Genomic DNA, 21927 nt, shown 5'->3' with positions numbered 1-21927 from the left:
CATGAACTCCCTGTGACATAATCTGTCACACATTAACTTTTCAGTTTTAGATATTATCTATTGTCATCTCACTCTGAAAAATGAGAATTTGATTCTCATTTACCCACACCCATTACCCAACATAGATGTATAATAATTTTAGTTGTATCAGAATTTAGAGTTTACATTATTATAATCATGAAAAAACTACTTACTGCTAAGTAAGTTAGTAACATGATTACTTTTCCTTCCATTCAGTTTTTCTTCCCTCTGAAGTTATAACTGTAGTTTTTTTAATTGAAGTATCATTGATTTACAATATTGTATTAATTTCAGATGTACAACAGTGATCCAATATTTTTATAGATTACACTCCATTTAAAGTTATTATAAAATATTGGCTATATTCCCTATGTTGTACAATATATCCTTGTAGCTTATGTATTTTATACATAGTATTTCATACCTCTTAATCCCCTACCCCTATCTTGTCCCTCCCCCCTTACCTCTCCCCACTGGTAACCGCTAGTTTGTTCTCTACATGAGTCTGTTTCAGTTTTGTTATATTCATTCGTTTCACTTTTTAGATTCCACATATAAGTGATAACATACGCTATCTGTCTTTCCCTGTCTGATTTATTTCAGTAAGCATAATACCCTCTGGGGTATTATGGGTCCATCCATGTTGTTGCAAAAGGCAACATTTCATTCTTTTCTTATGGCTGAGTAATATTCCATTGTATGTATACACCACATCTTCTTTACCCATTCATCTGATGATGGACACTTAGGTTGCTTCTATGTCTTGGCTATTGTAAATAATGCTGCTATGAATATAGGGGTGTATATATTTTTTCTAATTAGTGTTTTTGTTTTCTTCAGATAAATACCCAGGAGTAGAATTGTTGTATCATATGGTAGTTCTTTTTTCAGTTTTTTGAGGAATCTCCATACTGTTTTCCACAGTGGCTACACCAATTTACATTCCCACCAACAGTGCACAAGGATTCACTTTTCTCTACATCCTCACCAACACTTGTCATTTGTTGTCTCTTTGATAACAGCCATTCTGACAGGTGTGAGATGATCTCATTGCAGTTTGAATTTTCATTTCTCTAATGGTTAGTGATGTTGAGCATCTTTTCATGTGCCTGTTGCCCATCTGTATGTCTTCTTTGGGAAAATGTCTATTCAGATACTCTGACCATAATTTTACTTCCAAATTTTGAATATATTGTTTCCAGTGTTGCTGTTGTTAAGAAGTCTGATGCTGGGCTTCCCTGGTGGCGCAGTGGTTGAGAGTCCACCTGCTGATGCAGGGGACACGGGTTCGTGCCCCAGTCTGGGAAGATCCCACATGCCGTGGAGCGGCTGGGCCCATGAGCCATGGCCGCTGAGCCTGTGCGTCCAGAGCCTATGCTCCGCAACGGGAGAGGTCACAACAGTGAGAGGCCCACATACAGCAAAAAAAAAAAAAAAAAAAAAGAAGTCTGATGCTATTCTGATTCTTTATAAGTAGTCTGGAGAATTTTAGGATTCTCTCTTTGTCCTCAGAGTTGTAAAATGGTATGAACCTGTGCTCAATGTGGGTGTATTTTCATCCATTGTCCTAAGCATTTGGCAGGCCTTTTCAGTTTGGAAACTCACATCCCTCAGTTCTAGAAAAATTCCCTAAATTAGCTAACAATTTCTTCCTCCCTCTAGTTTCTCTGTTTGTATTTTTGGAACTTCTATTATTTAGACATGAGACCATTAATACCTTTTCCTTCATACTAATCTCTTTGTCTTTGTTCTTTACTTCTTGAGGTATTTCCTCAATTTTATCTCCCAATCTTTCCATTCAGCTTTCCATTTTTCATTATTGCTATTATATTTTCTATTTTGTTCTTTGAAATTTCTCTTCTTAATAGTATTTTGTTCTTGTTCCTTTGATGCAATGTCTCCCCCTATTGATCTGAGGATATAATTTTAAGTTTTACTCTCTGAACAGAGAATTTCTCCAAATTTGCTTTTTTTCTATGTGTTTGTTTTAGTCTCTATTTTTTACATTAGCGGAATTTGTGGGCTGTTTGCTTATACTTTAGGGACTCAAAAGCTTTTTTGAAAACTCTGTGTGAGTGAGTGGGACTTGCTGCTGACAGTGGGCCTCTCTGCAGGGTCAGCTGATGGGGCTCAATTTTTGTAAAACACCAGTGTCAGTATCTTGAGGTCTTTTCACCTGACCTGGTTCAGTGCTTCATAGAGCAATCTTCCTATTGCTTGCCTGGAGGAAATGACCTGGATACAAATATTCTAGGCTGTGACTGTGGAAAGATGGTTGAGGGTCTCACTTTCCATGTGTAACTAACTGTTCTCTTATCCTCCTATTTTCAGCAAACTCCACTTCCAACTGCACTTGCAGTCCCCCAGTCAGAGACCCTCATGTTTCCCTCTTCAGAGAAAGAACCTCCAGTTTTGCTGAGGTGAGAGACATGGAATCACCTGGCCATGAGGAGGGCATCTTGGGTTCTGAGTGCTTCTTAAACAGACTTTCGACAATTCTTCTAAATTTTAGTCACACCTCTGGTACACCAGAACCTCTGGAACAAATTCCTAAGCCTCTGGGAGTTCTGAGTTACTTTTTGACTTTCCCCATTGCTGGCTTAGGCTTTAGCTTTCTTGGATTTATTAGGTTAGTTATCACTCCTTTTGCTTAGAGCTTCCCAAATGTGGTTACCATCTCCTCTACCATTCTGTTTTGTCTTTGCTAATGTACATTTTTATTTTTATTTAAATATCTTCAACATCATTTATAAGATTTACATTTATTCATTTTGTCATTTTGTTTTATATTTTTATGGTTTGCGCTTCTTTCTTGTTTTTTTATCTTTTTTCTCTATAAATCAGATTTTATTTACTTTTCTCTAGTTTTTGAAAAGTCAGTATTCCATTTTTAATTCTCCAAACAGTTAACCCTATTTTCCCTAAAACATTCTTTAACTTATATTTCTCAAATCCACAAGAATCAAATGTGTAATTCTATCTTTTGAGCTTCCCCTATTTAAGATAAGGAATTAGCATACCTCTCCATCACTCGCCTCTGTTATGTCCTTTCTTACTTCTTTCTCTGTTATTGAGATATTTTGAATGTTTGGATCCAGATTATCATTCATAATTTTTACATAACTTCTCTAGAGTAATTCTGACTGTTTTAACCCGGCTCCCCACAAAACAGAGCCTAAGGCAAAGCTTGTGGAACTAATGCTTTGTTGGAGGGTTCAGTCCCAGGGGAGCAAGAGTGAGGGGAAAAAGTAAAACAATGAAGGAAGTAAACAGGAGGTGGCAAGTTGTGCTCGGCTTCATGAGAAACAGCTGGTTTCTTGGTCACACAGGACATCTTTGGAGAAGCCAAGGGAAGTTCTGGATTTTGGAACAATTGGGAGGAAGAAGAGTGAACAACTTATGTGCTCAGTCCTATCTCTTTCCTCCCACTGCTCAAAATATGCTCAATAGGAGTTAACTACCCCACACTTCTAGTTTGTGACATGGGCCCCTACTGGCAGCTACTGGAGAATCCAGAGCCTATGTGGATTCCATTGAGCCATACAGCTCCCACTGTAACATGTATGACAGAGGCCATGCCAAAGCTGGCCATTAATACCTGCCTGGGAAGGCTGAGCCAGCTGGTGGTGTCAGAAGACAAAATGCAGTTGGAGCAATCAAGACTTATTATTGAAGGAAAGGCAAGAGCCTTTGACAAGGTTGCTTGGGCTGGGAAGCAGAGCAAGTGCTGAGCCATAGGGGTCAAGAAATGGAAAGGATCTGAAGACTTGCATAAATGAGTGCATTACACTTGTGTTTATCTTCTGTGGCCATATTTATAGTTCTTTAGATTTATGTCTTCATTTAACTCGTTTAGTGCTTATTGCCAGTCCTTCTTATCTCTCAGTTGACAGAAAAATAGCTTGTAGTAATTATCTCCTGTAATTTGGTGTGGCAACAGAGAAGTACAAGGCTAACATGATTTTTTCTTCTTTCTAGGCAACATCTTTTATTTCCTTCATGGATGTCTGGACTACTTCTTCTATAGCGCTGTAATTTAAAAACAGTGTCAGGGGGCTTCCCTGGTGGCGCAGTGGTTAAGAATCCGCCTGCCAAAGCAGGGGACACGGGTTTGAGCCCTGGGCCAGGAAGATCCCACATGCCGTGGAGCAACTAAGCCCGTGTGCCACAACTGCTGAACCTGTGCTCTGGAGCCCCCGAGGCACAACGACTGAAGCCTGTGGGCCTAGAGCCCGTGCTCCACAACAAGAGAAGCCACCGCAGTGAGAAGCCTGTGTACCGAAGGAAGAGTGTCCCCCGCTCGATGCAACTAGAGAAAGCCTGCATGCAGCAAGGAAGACCCAACACAGCCAAAAATTAATAAATAAAATAAATAAATTTATTGAAAAAATAAAAACAGTGACAGGCCATGTCTAAATGTAGGTCTTTGTCATTTATTTTTGCCAAAAACATGGCTATTCCTTTCTGTCTGCATCTATGGGCTTTTTTCTCATCAAGAAAGTGTTCTTCCCATCAAACATTTGATTTTTCTCCCATTTGTTTTGGTTTCCTCTTCATGAATACCTATTACCTTTTCTCGCCTTTAGCTGTATCACCTACCTCTGACCTTTCTCTCTTTATCCTGGAGTGTCTCAAATAAACCTCATTATGTATTCAATATTCCTCCAGAATCAAGTTTTTCTTCATTGCCAATGTGGATATTTTAATTCTGTGGTTGTATAATTTTTGTATCATTCCATTCCTCCTTTACTTCATTCGTAACATTCTATTGACTTTCCACTTCAGCCTGTTGTCTTACATCTTTCTTCTCATACTCTGGATGCATGTTTATAGAACATGCATGGCTTTTTGTACTCTAAGGATGCAAGTAGCCTCTTAAAGTTTTCTTTTGGATCATGCTTTTCCTTTGAGTCTTTATGATGCCATTTCCTTTCCCTTGCTCTGAAATATTCTGTCATAGGCTCCATGTCAACTTTTTCCTCTACTCATAAGTAAGAGTCCTTAGACTTAGTGTTTATCAGTAGACAAAATGTGTATATTTCCCTTGGTCCTATTCCCTACCCACTTGTATGTATGCCATTTCTTATTTCAATTTCCATGTCTACTAGGCATGCACCTACCATTGTTTGCTCTACTGGCTTTTCCTACCCCACTGTTTGATCATCCGTTACTCTGAAATGATGGAGCACATGAAAAACTACAATATCCTCAGTGTGCACTGCTCTTAGGTTCATCCTCTCTCTGCCCCTACCTACAATGCTGTACTAGATTGGGACATTTCTCAACATGTAGTCCACTATCTTTTTCCTGCCCAGCTGTTTTTTGGAGCTCATCTCTGTGGATGTAGAACAACAGGACAAGGCAATGGAGGTAAAGGGAGGAAGAGAGAAAGGTGATTAATACAATTCTGGCTGCCTCAAAAAGTGGTGCCTACCAGGTAAAGTGATAAGCACAAAATTTCTAGTTGGTGTAGGCCCTTGATCTGAGGCAGAGTGCAAAGAGATAGATACTATGTATCTTATATCCTTTTTCAGACAGTGTCTGAATTATATGATAAAACTTGACTAGGCCTTGAAAGGAAGCCTAGGTAGGAATTTCTTTATCCAGCTCAATATTAAATTTAGGGATTTTTGGAGGCCCTGAACCAAGATGGCAGAGTAGAAGGACATGCTCTCACTCCCTCTTGTGAGAACACCAGAATCACAACTAGCTGCTGGATAATCATCTACAGAAAGACACTGGAACTCACCAAAAAAGATACCCCACATCCAAAGACAAAGGAGAAGCCACAATGAGATGGTAGGAGGGGCGCAATCACAATAAAATCAAATCCTATAACTGGTGGGTGGGTGACTCACAGACTGGAGAACACTTATACCACAGAAGTCCACCCATTGGAGTGAAGGTTCTGAGCCCCACGTCAGGCTTCCCAACCTGGGGGTCCGGCAACGGGAGGAGGAATTCCTAGAGAATCAGACTTTGAAGGCTAGTGGGATATGATTGCAGGACTTCAACAGGACTGGGGGAAACAGAGCCTCCACTCTTGGAGGGCACACACAAAGTAGTGTGCACATCAGGACCCAGGGGAAGGAGCAGTGACCCCAGGGGAGACTGAACCAGAGCTACCTGCTAGTGTTGGAGGGTCTCCTGCAGAGGTGGGGGGTGGCTGTGGCTCACCACGGGGACTAGGACACTGGCAGCACAAGTTCTGGGGAGTACTTCTTGGCGTGAGCCATCCCAGAGTCTGCCATTAGCCCCACCAAAGAGCCCACGCAGGCACCAGTGTTGGGTTGCCTCAGGCCAAACAACCAAGAGGGAGGGAACCCAGCCCCAGCCATCAGCAGTCAAGTGGATTAAAGTTTTACTGAGCTCTGCTCACCAGAGAAACAGTCAGCTCTACCCACTACCAGTCCCTCCCACCAGGAAACTTGCACAAGCCTCTTACATAGCCTATCCACCAGAGGGCAGACAGCAGGAGCAAGGAGAACTACAATCCTGCAGCATGTGGAACAAAACCCACAGTCACAGAAAGATGGACAAGATGAAAAGGCAGAGGGCTATGTACCAGATGAAGGAACAAGATAAAACCCCAGAAAAACAACTAAATGAAATGGAGATAGGCAACCTTCCAGAAAAATAATTCAAAATAATGATAGTGAAGATGATCCAGGACCTCGGAAAAAGAATGGAGGCAAAGATTGAGAAGATGCAAGAAATGTTTCACAAAGACCTAGAAGAATTAAAGAACAAACAAACAGAGATGAACAATACAATAACTGAAATGAAAACCACACAAGGAATCAATAGCAGAATAACTGATGCAGAAGAATGGATAAGTGACCTGGAAGACAGAATGGTGGAATTCACTGCTGAGGAATAGAATAAAGAAAAAAGAATGAAAAGAAATGAAGACAGCCTAAGAGACCTCTGGGACAACATTAAATGCAACAACATTCACATTATAGGGGTCCCAGAATGAGAAGGGAGAGAGAAGGGCCAGAGAAAATATTTGAAGAGATTATAGCTGAAAAATTCCCTAACATGGGAAAGGAAATAGCCACCCAAGTCCAGGAAGCGCAGAGAGTCCCATATATGATAAACCCAAGGAGAAACACGCTGAGACACATATTAACCAAACTGGCAAAAATTAAAGACAAAGAAAAATTACTGAAAGCAGCAAGGGAAAAATGACAAATAACATACAAGGGAACTCCCATAAGGTTAACAGCTGATTTCACAGCAGAAACTCTACAAGCCAGAGGGAGTATATCATGCCGATATACTTAAAGTGATGAAAGGGAAGAACCTACAACCAAGATTACTCTACCCGGCAAGGATCTCATTCAGATTCGATGGAGAAATCAAAAGCTTTACAGACAAGCAAAACCTAAGAGAATTCAGCACCACCAAACCAGCTCTACAACAAATGCTAAAGGAACTTCTCTAAGTGGGAAACACAAGAGAAGAAAAGGACCTACAAAAACAAACCCAAAACAATTAAGAAAATGGTCATAGGAACATACATATCGATAATTACCTTAAACATGAATGGATTAAATGCTCCAACCAAAAGACAAAGGCTTGTTGAATGGATACAAAAACAAGACCCATCTATATGCTATCTACAAGAGACCCACTTCAGACCTAGGGACACATACAGACTGAAAGTGAGGGGATGGAAAAAGATAGTCCATGCAAATGGAAATCAAAAGAAAGCTGGAGTAGCAATACTCATATCAGATAAAATAGACTTTAAAATAAAGAATGTTACAAGAGACAAGGAAGGACATTACATAATGATCAAGGGATCAATCCAAGAAGGAGATATAACAATTCTAAATATATATGCACCCAACATAGGAGCACCTCAACATATAAGGCAACTGCTAACAGCTATAAAAGACGAAATTGACAGTAACACAATAATAGTGGGGGACTTTAACACCTCACTTACACCAATGGACAGATCATCCAAAATGAAAATAAATAAGGAAACAGAAGCTTTAAATGACACAATAGACCAGATAGATTTAATTGATATTTATAGGACATTCCATCCAAAAACAGCAGATTACACTTTCTTCTCAAGTGCACATGGAACATTCTCCAGGATAGATCACATCTTGGGTCACAAATCAAGCCTCAGTAAATTTAAGAAAAATGAAATCATATCAAGCATCTTTTCTGACAACAATTAGAGATTAGAAATGAATTACAGGGGAAAAAACGTAAAAAACACAAACATATGGAGGCCAAACAATACGTTACTAAATAACCAAGAGATCACTGAAGAAAGCAAAGAGGAAATGAAAAAATCCCTAGAGACAAATGACAATGAAAACACGATGATCCAAAACCTATGGGATGCAGCAAAAGCAGTTCTAAGAGGGAAGTTTATAGCTATACAAGCCTACCTCAAGAAACAATAAAAATCTCAAATAAACAATCTAACCTCACACCTAAAGGAACTAGAGAAAGAATAACAAAAAAAAACCCAAAGTTAGTGGAAGGAAAGAAATCATGAAGACCAGAGCAGAAATAAATGAAATAGAAACAAAGAAAACAATAGCAAAGATCAATAAAACTAAGAGCTGTTTCTTTGAGAAGATAAACAAAATTGATAAACCATTATCCAGACTCATCAAGAAAAAGAGGGAGAGGACTCAAATCAATAATGTTAGAAATGAAAAAAGAGAAGATACAACAGACACCACAGAAATACAAAGCATCCTAAGAGACTACTACAAGCAACTCTATGCCAATAAAATGGACAACCTGGAAGAAATGGACAAATTCTTAGAAAGGTATAACCTTCCAAGACTGAATCAGGAAGAAATAGAAAAGATGAACAGACCAATCACAAGTAATGAAATTGAAACTGTGATTAAAAATCTTCCAACAAACAAAAGTCCAGGACCAGATGGCTTCACAGGTGAATTCTATCAAACATTCAGACAAGAGCTAACACCCGTCCTTCTCAAACTCTTCCAAAAAATTGCAGAGGAAGGAACACTCCCAAACCCATTCTATGAGGCCACCATCACCCTGATACCAAAACCAGACAAAGATACTATGAAAAAAGAAAATGACAGACCAGTATCACTGATGAATATAGAAGCAAAAATCCTCAATAAAATACTAGCAAACAGAATCCAACAACAAAACATTAAAAGGAGCATACACCATGATCAAGTGGGATTTATCCCAGGGATGCAAGGATTCTTCAATATATGCAAATCAATCAATGTGATACACCATATTAACAAAGTGAAGAAGAAAAACCATATGATCATCTCAATAGATGCAGAAAAAGCTTTTGACAAAATTCAACACCCATTTATGATAAAAACTCTCCAGAAAGTGGGCATAGAGGGAACCTTCCTCAACATAATAAAGGCCATATATGACAAGCCCACAGCAAACATCATTCTCAATGGAGAAAAACTGAAAGCATTTCCTCTAAGATCAGGAACAAGACAAGGATGTCCACTCTCACCACTATTATTCAACATAGTTTTGGAAGTCCTAGCCACAGCAATCAGAGAAGAAAAAGAAAGAAAAGGAATACAAGTTGGAAAAGAAGAAGTAAAACTGTCACTGTTTGCAGATGACATGATACTATACATAGAGAATCCTAAAGATGCCAACAGAAAACTACTAGAGCGAATCAATGAATTTGGTAAAGTTGCAGGATACAAAATTAATGCACAGAGCTCCGGGGTCAGGCCTGCCCCACTGTCGCGGAGCCTCTCACCCGGCCGCCCGTGGCTGTGCATGCCGTGGCCGCCGCACCGCAGGTCAGCACGTGCACAGCCCCTGCCTCCCAGCAGCGCAGAGCAGCCCCCTGTTCCGGCCCCACAGAGCGCAATGCCCTCCTGGTGGTGGTGCGATGCTGTGCTTCCTGAGGGGAATGGCCTTCATCCCCATCCTCCTGGTGACCTGGTTGTCCTCCACCTTCATCATCTCCTACGTGGTCGCCGTGCTCTCCGGGCACGTCAGCTCCTTCCTCCCCTACATCAGTGATACAGGAACAACACCTCCAGAGAGTGGAATTTTTGGATTTATGATAAACTTCTCTGCATTTCTTGGTGCAGCCACGATGTACACAAGATATAAAATAGTAGAGAAGCAAAACCAAACCAGCTATTTCAGCACTCTTGTTTTTAACTTGGTGTCGTTAGTTCTAGGACTGGTGGGATGCATCAGAATGGGCATTGTAGCCAATTTCCAGGAGTTAGCTGTCCCCATGGTACACGATGGCGGTGCCTTTTTGGCATTTGTCTGCGGTGTTATGTACACACTCCTGCAATCCATCATCTCTTACAAATCATGTCCCCAGTGGAACAGCCTTTCCACATGCCGCATACGGATGGCCACCTCTGCCGTTTCCTCTGCAGCCGTCATCCCCAGAGCTATAGGGACTTCCCTGGTGGTGGAGTGGTGAAGGATCCACCTGCCAATTCAGGGGACATGGGTTTGAGCCCTGGTCCAGGAAGATCCCACATGCTGAGGAGCAACTAAGCCCATGCACCACAACTACTGAGCCTGTGCTCTAGAGCCCAGGAGCCACAACTACTGAGCCTGCGTGCCACAACTACCGAAGCCCACGTGCCTAGAGCCCATGTTCCACCACAAGAGAAGCCACCGCAATGAGAAGCCTGCGCACCTCAATAAAGAGTAGCTCCCGCTCGCTGCAACTAGACAAAGCCTGCACGCAGAAAAGAAGGCCAAACACAACCAAAAAGAAATAAATAAAATTTCTTAAAAAAAAAATTAATGCACAGAAATCTCTTGCATTCCTATACACTAATGATGAAAAATCTGAAAGAGAAATTAAGGAAACACTACCATTTACCACTACAACAAAAAGAATGAAATACCTAGGAATAAACCTACCTAGGGAGACAAAAGACCTGTATGCAGAAAACTATAAGTCATTGATGAAAGAAATTAAAGATGATACCAACAGATGGAGAGACATACCATGTTCTTGGATTGGAAGAATCAATATCGTGAAAATGACTATACTACCCAAAGCAATCTACAGATTTAATGCAATCCCTATCAAATTACCAATGGCATTTTTTACAGAACTAGAACAAAAAATCTTAAAATTTGTATGGAGACACAAAAGACCCTGAATAGCCAAAGCAGTCCTGAGGGAAAAAAAAACGGAGCTGGAGGAATCAGACTCCCTGACTTCAGACTATACTACAAAGCTATGGTAATCAAGACAATATGGTACTGGCACAAAAACAGAAATATAGATCAATGGAACAAGACAGAAAGCCCAGAGATAAACCCACGCACCTATGGTCAACTAATCTATGACAAAGGAGGAAAGGATATACAATGGAGAAAAGACAGTCTCTTCAATAAGTGGTGCCGGGAAAACTGGACAGCTACATGTAAAAGAATGAAATTAGAATACTCCCTAACACCATACACAAAAATAAACTCAAAATGGATTAGAGACCTAAATGTAAGACCGGACACTATAAAACTCTTGGAGGAAAACATAGGAAAAACACTCTTTGACATAAATCACAGCAAGATCTTTTTTGATCCACTTCCTAGAGTAATGGAAATAAAAACAAAAATAAACAAACAGGACCTAATGAAACTTAAAAGCTTTTCCACAGCAAAGGAAACCATAAAGAAGATGAAAAGACAACTCTCAGAATGGGAGAAAATATTTGCAAATGAATCAGTGGACAATGGGTTAATCTTCAAAATATATAAACAGCTCATGCAGCTCAATATTAAAAAAACAAACAACCCAATCCAAAAATGGGCAGAAGACCTAAATAGACATTTCTCCAAAGAAGACATACAGATGGCCAAGAAGCACATGAAAAGCTGCTCAACATCACTAATTATTAGAGAAATGCAAATCAAAACTACAATGAGGTATCACCTCACACCAGTTAGAATGGGCATCATCAGAAAATCTACAAACAACAAATGCTTGAGAGGGTGTGGAGAAAAGGGAACCCTTTTGCACTGTTGGTGGGAATGTAAATTGATACAGCCACTATGGAGAACAGTATGGAGGTTCCTTAAAAAACTAAAAATAGAATTACCATATGACCAAGCAATCCCACTACTGGGCATATACCCTGAGAAAACCATAATTCCAAAAGACACATGCACCCCAATGTTCATTGTAGCACTATCTACAATAGCCAGGTCATGGATGCAACCTACATGCCCAGTGACAGACGAATGGATAAAGAAGATGTGGTACATATATACAATGGAATATTACTCAGCCATAAAAAGGAACGGAATTGGGTCATTTCTAGAGACGTGGATGGACCTTGAGACTGTCATACAGAGTGAAGTAAGTCAGAAAGAGAAAAACAAATATTGCATATTAACGCATATATGTGGAACCTAGAAAAATAGTACAGATGAACCAGTTTGCAGGGCAGAAATAGAGATACAGATGTAGAGAACAAACGTATGGACACCAAGGGGGGAAAGCGGCGGGGGGTGGGGGTGTGGGTGTGATGAATTGGGAGATTGGGATTGACATGTATACACTGATGTGTATAAAATGGATGACTAATAAGAACCTGCTGTACAAAAAAAAACCAAAAAATAAGATGGTATTATATGCATTTTCTTTCATTCTTTCAGAAGAAACATACATATTTACTAGAAGGATGATTTATTTATTTGACCAAATTTATTTATATTCTCTTTCCATTCTTTTAACCTTACAGACTATAGTCAAATTAAGTCTTGATTTTTTGTTGTTGTTGTCCTTGGGTGGGTATTTATTTTTGTTCTACATTGGTTTTTGTTTGTTTGTTTTAATATTCATTATCAGCTATGGGCTCACTGACAAAAAATTTGGAGAAAATTTTAAAAAAATAGAAAAAATTCACTAATCCACACTACTATAAAACAAGAATTTAAATTCCCAGTAAAAGTTCACATATACAATAAAAAATAAATAAATAAAATAAAATAAATTTACGGATTTTTAAGTTGTCAGACTTACTTGTTTGCTGGTGTGTTCAGTTTTCATCTTAGTTGCTTTTACGTTATGACTGCAGACTGAGGCTAAAAATAATCTGTCGAAATATCTAAACCTTGAGGAAGTCATCACTGAATTACAGCTGTGCTCAATAAGCACATTAGACCAACAGCAGCACAAGGGATTACCACGAGAGACAGCTGAGAACCAGGAGAGATTTAGGTCAAAGAGGACAAATAGGACCAGTGAGGTGAGAGAGTGCAAAATTTGTTCTCAGTGCGTAAGTAGAGAACTGAATGTTTGCTTTTATTATCTAAGTCATATAAATTCATACTCAAACCTATTTAGAAACAGAAAAGCTTTGGATGTTTTTAAAACATCCGATGGTTTAATTAAATTGATCCTGTTGTTTCCAAAACAATAAATTGTCTAAATCCAATGATTTTAAGAATTATACCTGGTCAGGGTCTGAGAATATAGTACTGTGTCAGTTTTTCATATCAAAGAAAACTGGTGAAGGGCTATTTGAAAACAGCCACTTTTCTTTCATCCAACTTCCTCTATAATTCCCTGTGTGTGTGTGTGTGTGTGTGTGTCCTTTTGATGGGCTACAACATCAAGGTCGGAACATCAAGAATGAAGCAGATAACATAAAAAATGTGCAGTGGAGCCTCAAAGGAAAATGATTGTTCAACATTTGCAATTGACTAAAAGGGAAAAAATACTGAAATACATTAATTATTTTAGATCTATCCAAGTGTTCAAGCCACTAAGTAGATTCAAGGCTTCGTTGTTGCTTCTGAAACGGAGGCATCTCACAAAAAACATATTTTTGCAGTCTCATAACAGGTTGTCACTCTGCAACTAATGTGGAAGTATGGCATTGCAAGGTTTATGAAATATCTATTTCTTATTGATTCTATGCTTTCAAGTTGAATTTTACATTGTCAATCCAGGAATCAATAATTTATGGAATTAATTTTTCATCGTAACTTTCTCACAGCTGGTGAATTAGGAATGTTCTGACACTAAACAGAAATGTAAATTGAACATATTTCTTTGTAGGCATTCTAGAGAGTAGTGAATCAGGGAGTTGGGCTGTTATAGAGTTGCCAAATATATTTGTGTATTCAGTTTCAATATATTTGGGTCTGAATCTTGTAGACACCCTTAAAAGGACAACTTAAACAGCTTTATCTGTTCCATAAATGACTGAATTGTGGTAATACATAAGCCTCCTGAATAAAAACTCATTATCAGGATTAACTGTTGAACTTTTATTTCTAGCAAATATCTCTCAGACAAACTAGTTAGCCCTAACCCAGAAGACCAAAGCTTGAAATAAATTAGTTCAAGCCTAAAAGTAATAAGGGTAAGAATTTTAATAAAAATAGAGGCCTCCATTGGTACTATTCATCTCATGGCTACTAAAATTCAATGAAGTCTGATATGTTATCATTGAGACATAAGCCCGAAGGAACTTTATAAGTGAGAGTGAATGACACTTCAGTATTTGACTATATTTGTTAGTGCTTAATGGGTACCAGACATTGTTCTAGATGAAAGAGATTCATCAGCGAACAAAAGAGACAAAAATTCCTTTTCTTGTGGAGTTTACATCCCAGTGAGAGGAGAACAGCTATAAACAATAAACATAATAAGTACACACATTATATAGTATGTTAGAAGGTGGCAAATGCTATTAAAAAAACATAGAGCAGGCTAAGAGAGATCAAGAGTGGTTCCAATTTTAAATGAGGAAGTCAGGGTGGGTGGGCTTTACTGGAAAGTTGACAGCTAAGATTTGAAGAGGAGAGTGAGTTATGAATATATCTCGGGGGAGAGCACTTCAGACAGAAAAGCTGATGCAAAAGCCTTGAGGCAGGAGCATGCCTGGCAGGTATGAGAAGCAGGAAGGGGGCCAATGTAGCTGGAACAGTAGAAGCAGGTGAGAGAGAGTAGTAGAAAAGGTTGGCTAGGTAATAGGGAAACTGGATCACATAGTGCCTTGTAGGTCATCATAAGGACTTTATCTTTAATTCTGAGAAAGCTGAGAGCCATTAGAGGATTTTAAGCAGAGAGGAGACAAAATCCATCTTCTGTTTTAAGAGGATTACCCTGGTTGCTATGTTGAAAAATACTTTCGGGAGCAAGGCATACATAAACAAGGAGACCTGTTAAGAGGCTAATGCAATAATCCAGGTGAGAGTTGATAGTGGTTAAGACAAGGGAGGTGGTCAGGCTCTGGATATATTTTGAAGGGACAGGCAACAAGATTTCCTGATGGGTGAGATGGGGTAAATGAGAGGCAAGGTATTTAAATCTAACAATAGGTAAAATGTGAGTTATTAACAGAGATGGGGAAGACTCTGGGTGGTACAGCTCTGCAGGGTGGAAATTAAAAGTTGTCTTGCCATGTGAAATTTGAGATGTCTGTTAGTGGAAATATTAAATAGGCAGTTGTATATACCAATCTGGAGTTCAGGAGAAAAGTTAAGTCTGGAGATAGAAATTTGGGATTTGTCAGCATACAGATTACATCTAAAGCCATGAGTTCATGAGATCACAACAGTGAATACAGTTGACCCTTGAACAACACAGGGGTTAGGGGCACAATCAAAAATCTGTGCATAGGGAGACTCAAGAGGGAGGAGATAATGGGATATATGTATATGTGTAGCTGATTCACTTTGTTATAAAGCAGAAACTAACACACCATTGTAAAGAAATATCTTTATCTCCAATAAAGATATTAAAAAAAATAATAAATATATAAAATATAGTAAAGAAAAAAAAATCTGTGCATAACTTTTGACTCCCCCAAAACTTAACTACTAATAGCCTACTGTTGACAGGAAGCCTTACCAATAACATGAACAGTCGATTAACATATATTTTATATAATATATTGTATTCTTACCATAAAGTAAGCTAGAGAAAATATTATTTAGTAAATCATGAGAAAACACATTTACAGTACTGTACAGTATTTATTGATACAGCAAGTTTCCATCATCTGTTTACAAGATGAGTCACTTGTCAGTACCTACATCAATATTGTCTTACATGATACAAAACACTGTGGATGTTGTATGTATTACTAACACTAGACATCAAAACTGAAAAGATAATGTGAAAAATAAATTAATTTTTATTTACAAGTATAACAATTCATGCATTGGTAAAGAAGCAGCAATATGATTGTTCTATGGTAGCCTAATGTTTTTGATACAATTGCTTCACAGTAACCTAGCCTATACGCTAATGAATGAATCATTAAAAAATGTTTATGGCATACATTATTGCAGTCATAGTCATAATACAATACTGGAAACATTGTTACTTAAAAAGACACACTTACCTGTGATAATAGGCTGATATGCAGTTTCTCCAGCTATGAGAAAGAGGCATACTGTACGGTAATATAACTCTGAAAGCAAAGTTATAGAACAGTAAGAAAACTAACACTATTAATTTTACATTAAATATCACTCATGTCTATGTAAAGATAGACTAATATTTACATATATTTTATGCATTCATGACATGCCTAATTTTTTCTTAATTTTTTCAATATTTCTAGGCTAACAGTTTGTGAGTTTCTTCAAATTGTCACAAATCTCCAAAAAGATTTCCAGTATATTTATTGAAAAAAGTTCATGTATAAATGGACCCATGCAGTTCAAGGGTCAACCATATAGCCAGATAAGAAAAGAGGTCCAAGGATTGCACTTGGGGTGCTTCCAAGAGGTTGGGTATTGAGGGAAAAACAATAACGGATGTTGCAAAGTAGCCTGTGAGGTTAGAGGAAAACCATGAGAGCATGGTGTGGGAAAGCCAAAGGAGAACGTGTTTCCAAGAGGAGGAAGTGATCAACTGCAACAAATGATACTGATTGACCAAGTAAAATTAGTATTGAAACTGCTGAATTTAGCAAGGACCTTGACAAGAGCAATTTCTGCGGCATGGTGGAAATTTTAAAAAGCCTAACTGGCTTTTAAGAAAAAGCTGTAGAGGTAGGGATGTGGCCTAGACAACTTAGGTTTGAAGCCCAGCCCTTTTCTCACTAGCTATATCATCATGCCCAATAACTTAATCTCTATGAGCTCCAGTTTTCTCATTTTTAAAATTAGAATAACATAAATTTTACAGCATCTATGGAGAATATTAATAGAATCATGTATGTAAAGCAGCTGGTATAGTACCTGGTACAGAGTAGGTTCTCAATAAGATTAGTTTTCCTTTCCCTCCCTACTCTGGTGAGTTGCCCAGAACTTCAGTACCCTCCCCAGAATGGACCCTTCTTTGCACTTGCCAGGTTCCCTACCACAACTGGAGTCTCTGCTCTCAACCCAGCCAAGTCTCCTTGTAGTATCACAGTTGGAGAGGGAACTGCTGTCCTGCACTCAGCCCACGGAGACCCTCCGATGCTTAATCTTGGATGTCTCCCCTACCCCTTTGCTATTAGCCTGCTCTGAAACATGAGGACCTTCCAAGGAGAGTCCTCCGGCCCACACCAGCTGCTGACTCAATTCCTTGAGCTCTCAAACCCAGAAGGTGTGGCTCCAGCCAGGTCCTGACTCTTGTAATTAAGTTTTGCCATGACTTAACAAACTGTCCAGAGGCAGCAAAAGAGGGCACCGAATTATAATATCTGTTATAGGAAACTCCACACTTACAAAAGGGCTACCTCGGAATAATTAATCCACATTACAAGTGTGCACCAAAGGACTTTTTCCTGGAGCACTCTCCCCCATATTTTATAAAGTAAGACACAAATAGTTTTGCATTCTAGCCATTAGGCTCTAGGTAAATGGTGGCTTTTCTTTTTCTTTACTTTTGAATTTTTACACCAGTGCCTAATAACTTGCTGAGCTTCAGTTAGGTCTGAAAAAAATGGAGTCCCAAGAGGAAATACAAAGGCCTCTATAAGTTACATTTACGGCCATTAATGAAAATGTATTTTTACCATAATTTGGATAAACCAGAGGTCACCTTGATTTTACGTTCACAGTGGTACTACAAGAATTGAGCCTGAATTTAAGAAAATTGTGAAAAATCAACTGCAGGCAACTCAAACTAACATGAAAAATCCCTCGGCTTTTTCTTACTCTCTTACCGGTTGGAGCAAATTTTACGCTCTAAAGAGCGGGGCACGCCGGGCCGTGGTTCACGGGGTCTGCGGCTGCGCAGAAGCCCTGCGAGCAGACGGGGCCGAGGCAGCCGAGCGCAGAGAACACGCCTGGGCTTCTGGCTCCGCCCGCGGAGCTTCTCGCGAAAGGCTCTGGAAGTGTGGGAGCAGCGAAGCTGTTCTGGACGCCGTGCTGATCAGGTGTGTTTGCAGCCTTGGGGATGAGGCTGCCGAGAACGTGGTTCTTCGCGTTTTTCTTTCTTGGTTCTTTTCCAGTGTGGTTTTTCCTCACACGTGCCGAGATCAGATCTTTACCTCAGGGCTTTGGCGGGTGAGAAAGGATCCTCCCCAGCCTTTTCTTCCTTTGGGAATCGTGTGGAAAGGGGTTTTCTTGGGTTTTTCATGTAGGATTGTAGAAGTGCCTCCTTTTCCGAAGCTCTGTCTTCCACCCCTTGGATTTATATTTGACTTCGGGCGGTGTTCGTAACCTCTCCCCTCCTCCCACTCCCGAGAGCGGGAGAAAGTCCTAAAAAGAATCGAAGAGGGGCTTCCCTGGTGGCGCAGTGGTTGAGAGTCCGCCTGCCGATGCAGGGTACAAGGGTTCGTGACCCGGTCCAGGAGGAACCCACGTGCCGCGGAGCAGCTGGGCCCGTGAGCCATGGCCGCTGAGCCTGCGCGTCCGGAGCCTGTGCTCCGCAACGGGAGAGGCCGCAACAGTGAGAGGCCCACGTACCGCAAAAAAAAAAAAAGAATCGAAGAGGCCATGAAAACCACTGTAGGCCAGACTCCCACTTGATGACGGAGGAGACTGAACGGGTTAGCGATGTACAGGAGGTTGTTGTGCAATGTTAAATTTATTTAAATTTGAAAACTTGGGAAAGACAAAACCGTAATGACGGAAGCCCAGAATATTAGGGCCTTGGACCTGGCAAAGGCGTTAAGAGGCCATTGGGTCCAGACTGATTTGCAGATGAGGGAACGGGCCACCTGGAGGTGTGGTGAGTGGCTCACAATCAGCGATGAGTGGGGCTTGGTTGCTAGTCTAAGAGCGTTTCCCCAGAGAGATTGAGGGAACCTTGCTGCCTCAGCCCTGTTTATCTGACGCGTTCTCAGTCGTTAATAGTACGCTTCTGGGGGTCTGCGACCCCAATTCCTTTCTCACTTATTAGTGCATAAAATTAGTTAACCTTCTAAGTTTAGTTAAATTAGTTAAAATTGTTTATTAAACCTGTATAGAGGGGTGTGAGGATTTAAATGACTGTACAGGTATGCCTTGGAGATATTGCAGGGTTTGGTTCCAGGCCTTAGCAATAAAGCGAGTTACATGAAGTTTTTTTGTTTCCTGGTGCATATTAAAGTTATTTCATACTATACTGTAGTCTGTTAAGTGTGCAGTAGCATTTTGTATCTAAAAAAATAATGTATGTACTTTCATTTTAAAGTAGTTTTTCAAAAGGTAATCATAGTCTGGGCTTCCCTGGTGGCGCAGTGGTTAAGAATCCTCCTGCCAATGCAGGGGACACGGGTTCGAGCCCTGGTCCGGGAAAATTCCCACATGCCGCGGAGCAACTAAGCCTGTGTGCCACAACTACTGAGCCCGCATGCCACAACTACTGAAGCCCGTGAGCCTAGAGCCCATGATCCACAACAAGATAAACCACCGCAATGAGAAGACCATGCACCACAACGAGGAGTAGTCCCCACTCACCGCAGCTAGCAAAAGCCCGTGCGCAGTAACGAAGACCCAAGGCAGCCAAAAATAAATAAATAAAATATATTTATAAAAAAGAAAAAAGCTAATCATAGTCTGACAAGGCAGGGTTGCCACAAACCTTCAATTTGTCAAAAAAAATCAAAACAAACAAACAAAACCCACAGTATCTGCAAATCACAATAAAGGGAAGCAAAATAAAATGAGGTTTGCTTGTATGTTTTGTGGATGTATTATCAGGTGGATTGTTATTAGCTAGACAGTAAATTAAGTTGTATGGGAGGAAATAAAAATTTCAGTCCTTCCCCCAGACAGCCATTTACTCATTCATAAACAAAGTTTGAGTATCTACTTTGTGCCAGGTGTTGGAGGTACAGTATTGGATAAAACAGGTGTCTCTGCTCTCATAGAGCTGTTAACTTGTCATTCATTCATTCATGCAATGAATGAGGAAATTATAGAGCAGCTGGTTTCAACCCAGCAGGGAGAACTTTCTAATTATTAGAATTGTTCAAAAGGAGAATAAAATTGCCTTAGGAAATATTAGCTCACCATCACTGAACGTTACTTTCACTTGGATTAGTTGGTTTCTAAATTTTGCTTTAAACTAATTTTGTATTAAGTAACATGGAGATTATAAATTTGGTTGACATTAAGGAGATTATGATCTAGGGGAAATGAACTACGTTTATAAATAATTTTATGGGGCAAAATATGAGAAGTGCTTAACAGGTGTTGTAAGGTGGATTCTGAGGAAGGAGAGGTCTCATTTAGTTTGTGGGAGACAGAGATAGTTTCTTGCAGGAGGCAGAATTTCTAATGGGCCTTGAAGGAGAGGTAGGATTTTTTTTTAAATAAACTTTATTTTTTAGAACAGTTTTAGATTTACAGAAAACTTGAGATTCTACTTCACATTCCACTGCACATTGTATTACACTGCAATGAGAAGCCCGTGCACCACAACGAGGAGTAGGCCCTGCTCGCTGCAACTAGAGAAAGCCCATGCGCAGCAACAAAGACCCAACGAAGCCAAAAATAAATAAATTAAATAAATAAATTTATTTTAAAAAAATTTAAACAAAAGTATGAGGAATAAAGTAAAAAAAAATGCTTCTATGAACATTCTTATACAAGTCTCCTAGTACACATTGCATGCATTTCTTTTGAGTATATATTTAGGATTGGAATTGCTGGGTTATAATTTATGTGTATTTTCAACTTTAATAGATAATGCCTGTCAAGAACTGTGAAAGGTCTTTTTACTCTACTTGCAACCTAACAAGCTAACCTATTACCGTTTTATTAATGCTGGCAGAAGATAAAAGATGCCTGGATCAGAAACAAAAGATTTTTAAAATTTTGTGGCAGAAGCAGTAACCAAAGTTTCAGGTTCTTGTTCGTTCCTCTGGCCCCCAAATTCCGCAGGGGTGTGGGAATAACATAAGTAAACCTAGGTGAATATACATTCAATTGGTTATGTTAACAGAGAGGAACACTGAAGGGAAGAACACTTGTTAATTAGTAGTAACAAGCCTGCTTGCCTCATTCCTCAATGTTTATTGCAAGTGAAAAATGGCCCGGATAAAGAGTAATCAGGGGCTTATATTTACATACCCAGCAAAAACATGCAGACACTAAAGGCCCCTCACAGATTATCTACCCCAATGATGCCTAATCATCTTCCAAAATGGTTATATCAATTTGCACTCTACCCATGTATAAGAGTTCTTGTTGCTTCATATCCTTATCCTTAGTTTTTTTTTTTTTTAATTCTAAGTTTTGTCATTCTAATGCAGCTATTCTCAACAGGGGTTCTATGAGAGAATTAAACCTGTAGAACATGGTTTGAGTGATTATTTTCTCAATTCTACCAAAGTTGGTAGGTGACTAGCACCATTCTAGATGTACAGAAGAAAAGTAAAGTCATATCATGGATGTCTTAGGGAGGGCTTGGCACACTACGGCCCATGAGCCAAATCTGGCCCTCCACACTTGGAGCCAAGAATAGTTCTAGTTCAAGTGACTGGAAAAAAATCAAAGAAAAATAATACTTGTGACACATGAACATTATATTAAATT

General features: G+C 39.5%; 1 protein-coding gene across 1 annotated transcript; it reads left to right on the top strand.

Annotated features, from left to right (window-relative positions):
* Positions 1–9910: 9910 nt before the first annotated feature.
* On the top strand, positions 9911–10465 carry LOC309828726 (DNA damage-regulated autophagy modulator protein 1-like; the record flags this gene model as incomplete). The annotated part of the gene is made up of 1 exon (XM_082664250.1): positions 9911–10465. The coding sequence occupies one exon, from the start codon at positions 9911–9913 to the stop codon at positions 10463–10465; it is 555 nt and encodes a 184-aa protein (XP_082520376.1).
* Between the last annotated feature and the right edge of the window lie 11462 nt (positions 10466–21927).

This window comes from Grampus griseus, assembly GCF_964374135.1.
Source record: "Grampus griseus genome assembly, chromosome: 1".
Classification (NCBI taxonomy): Eukaryota; Metazoa; Chordata; class Mammalia; order Artiodactyla; family Delphinidae; genus Grampus; species Grampus griseus.
Note: the sequence above shows the minus strand (reverse complement) of the source record. Positions and strands in the feature narration are given on the sequence as shown.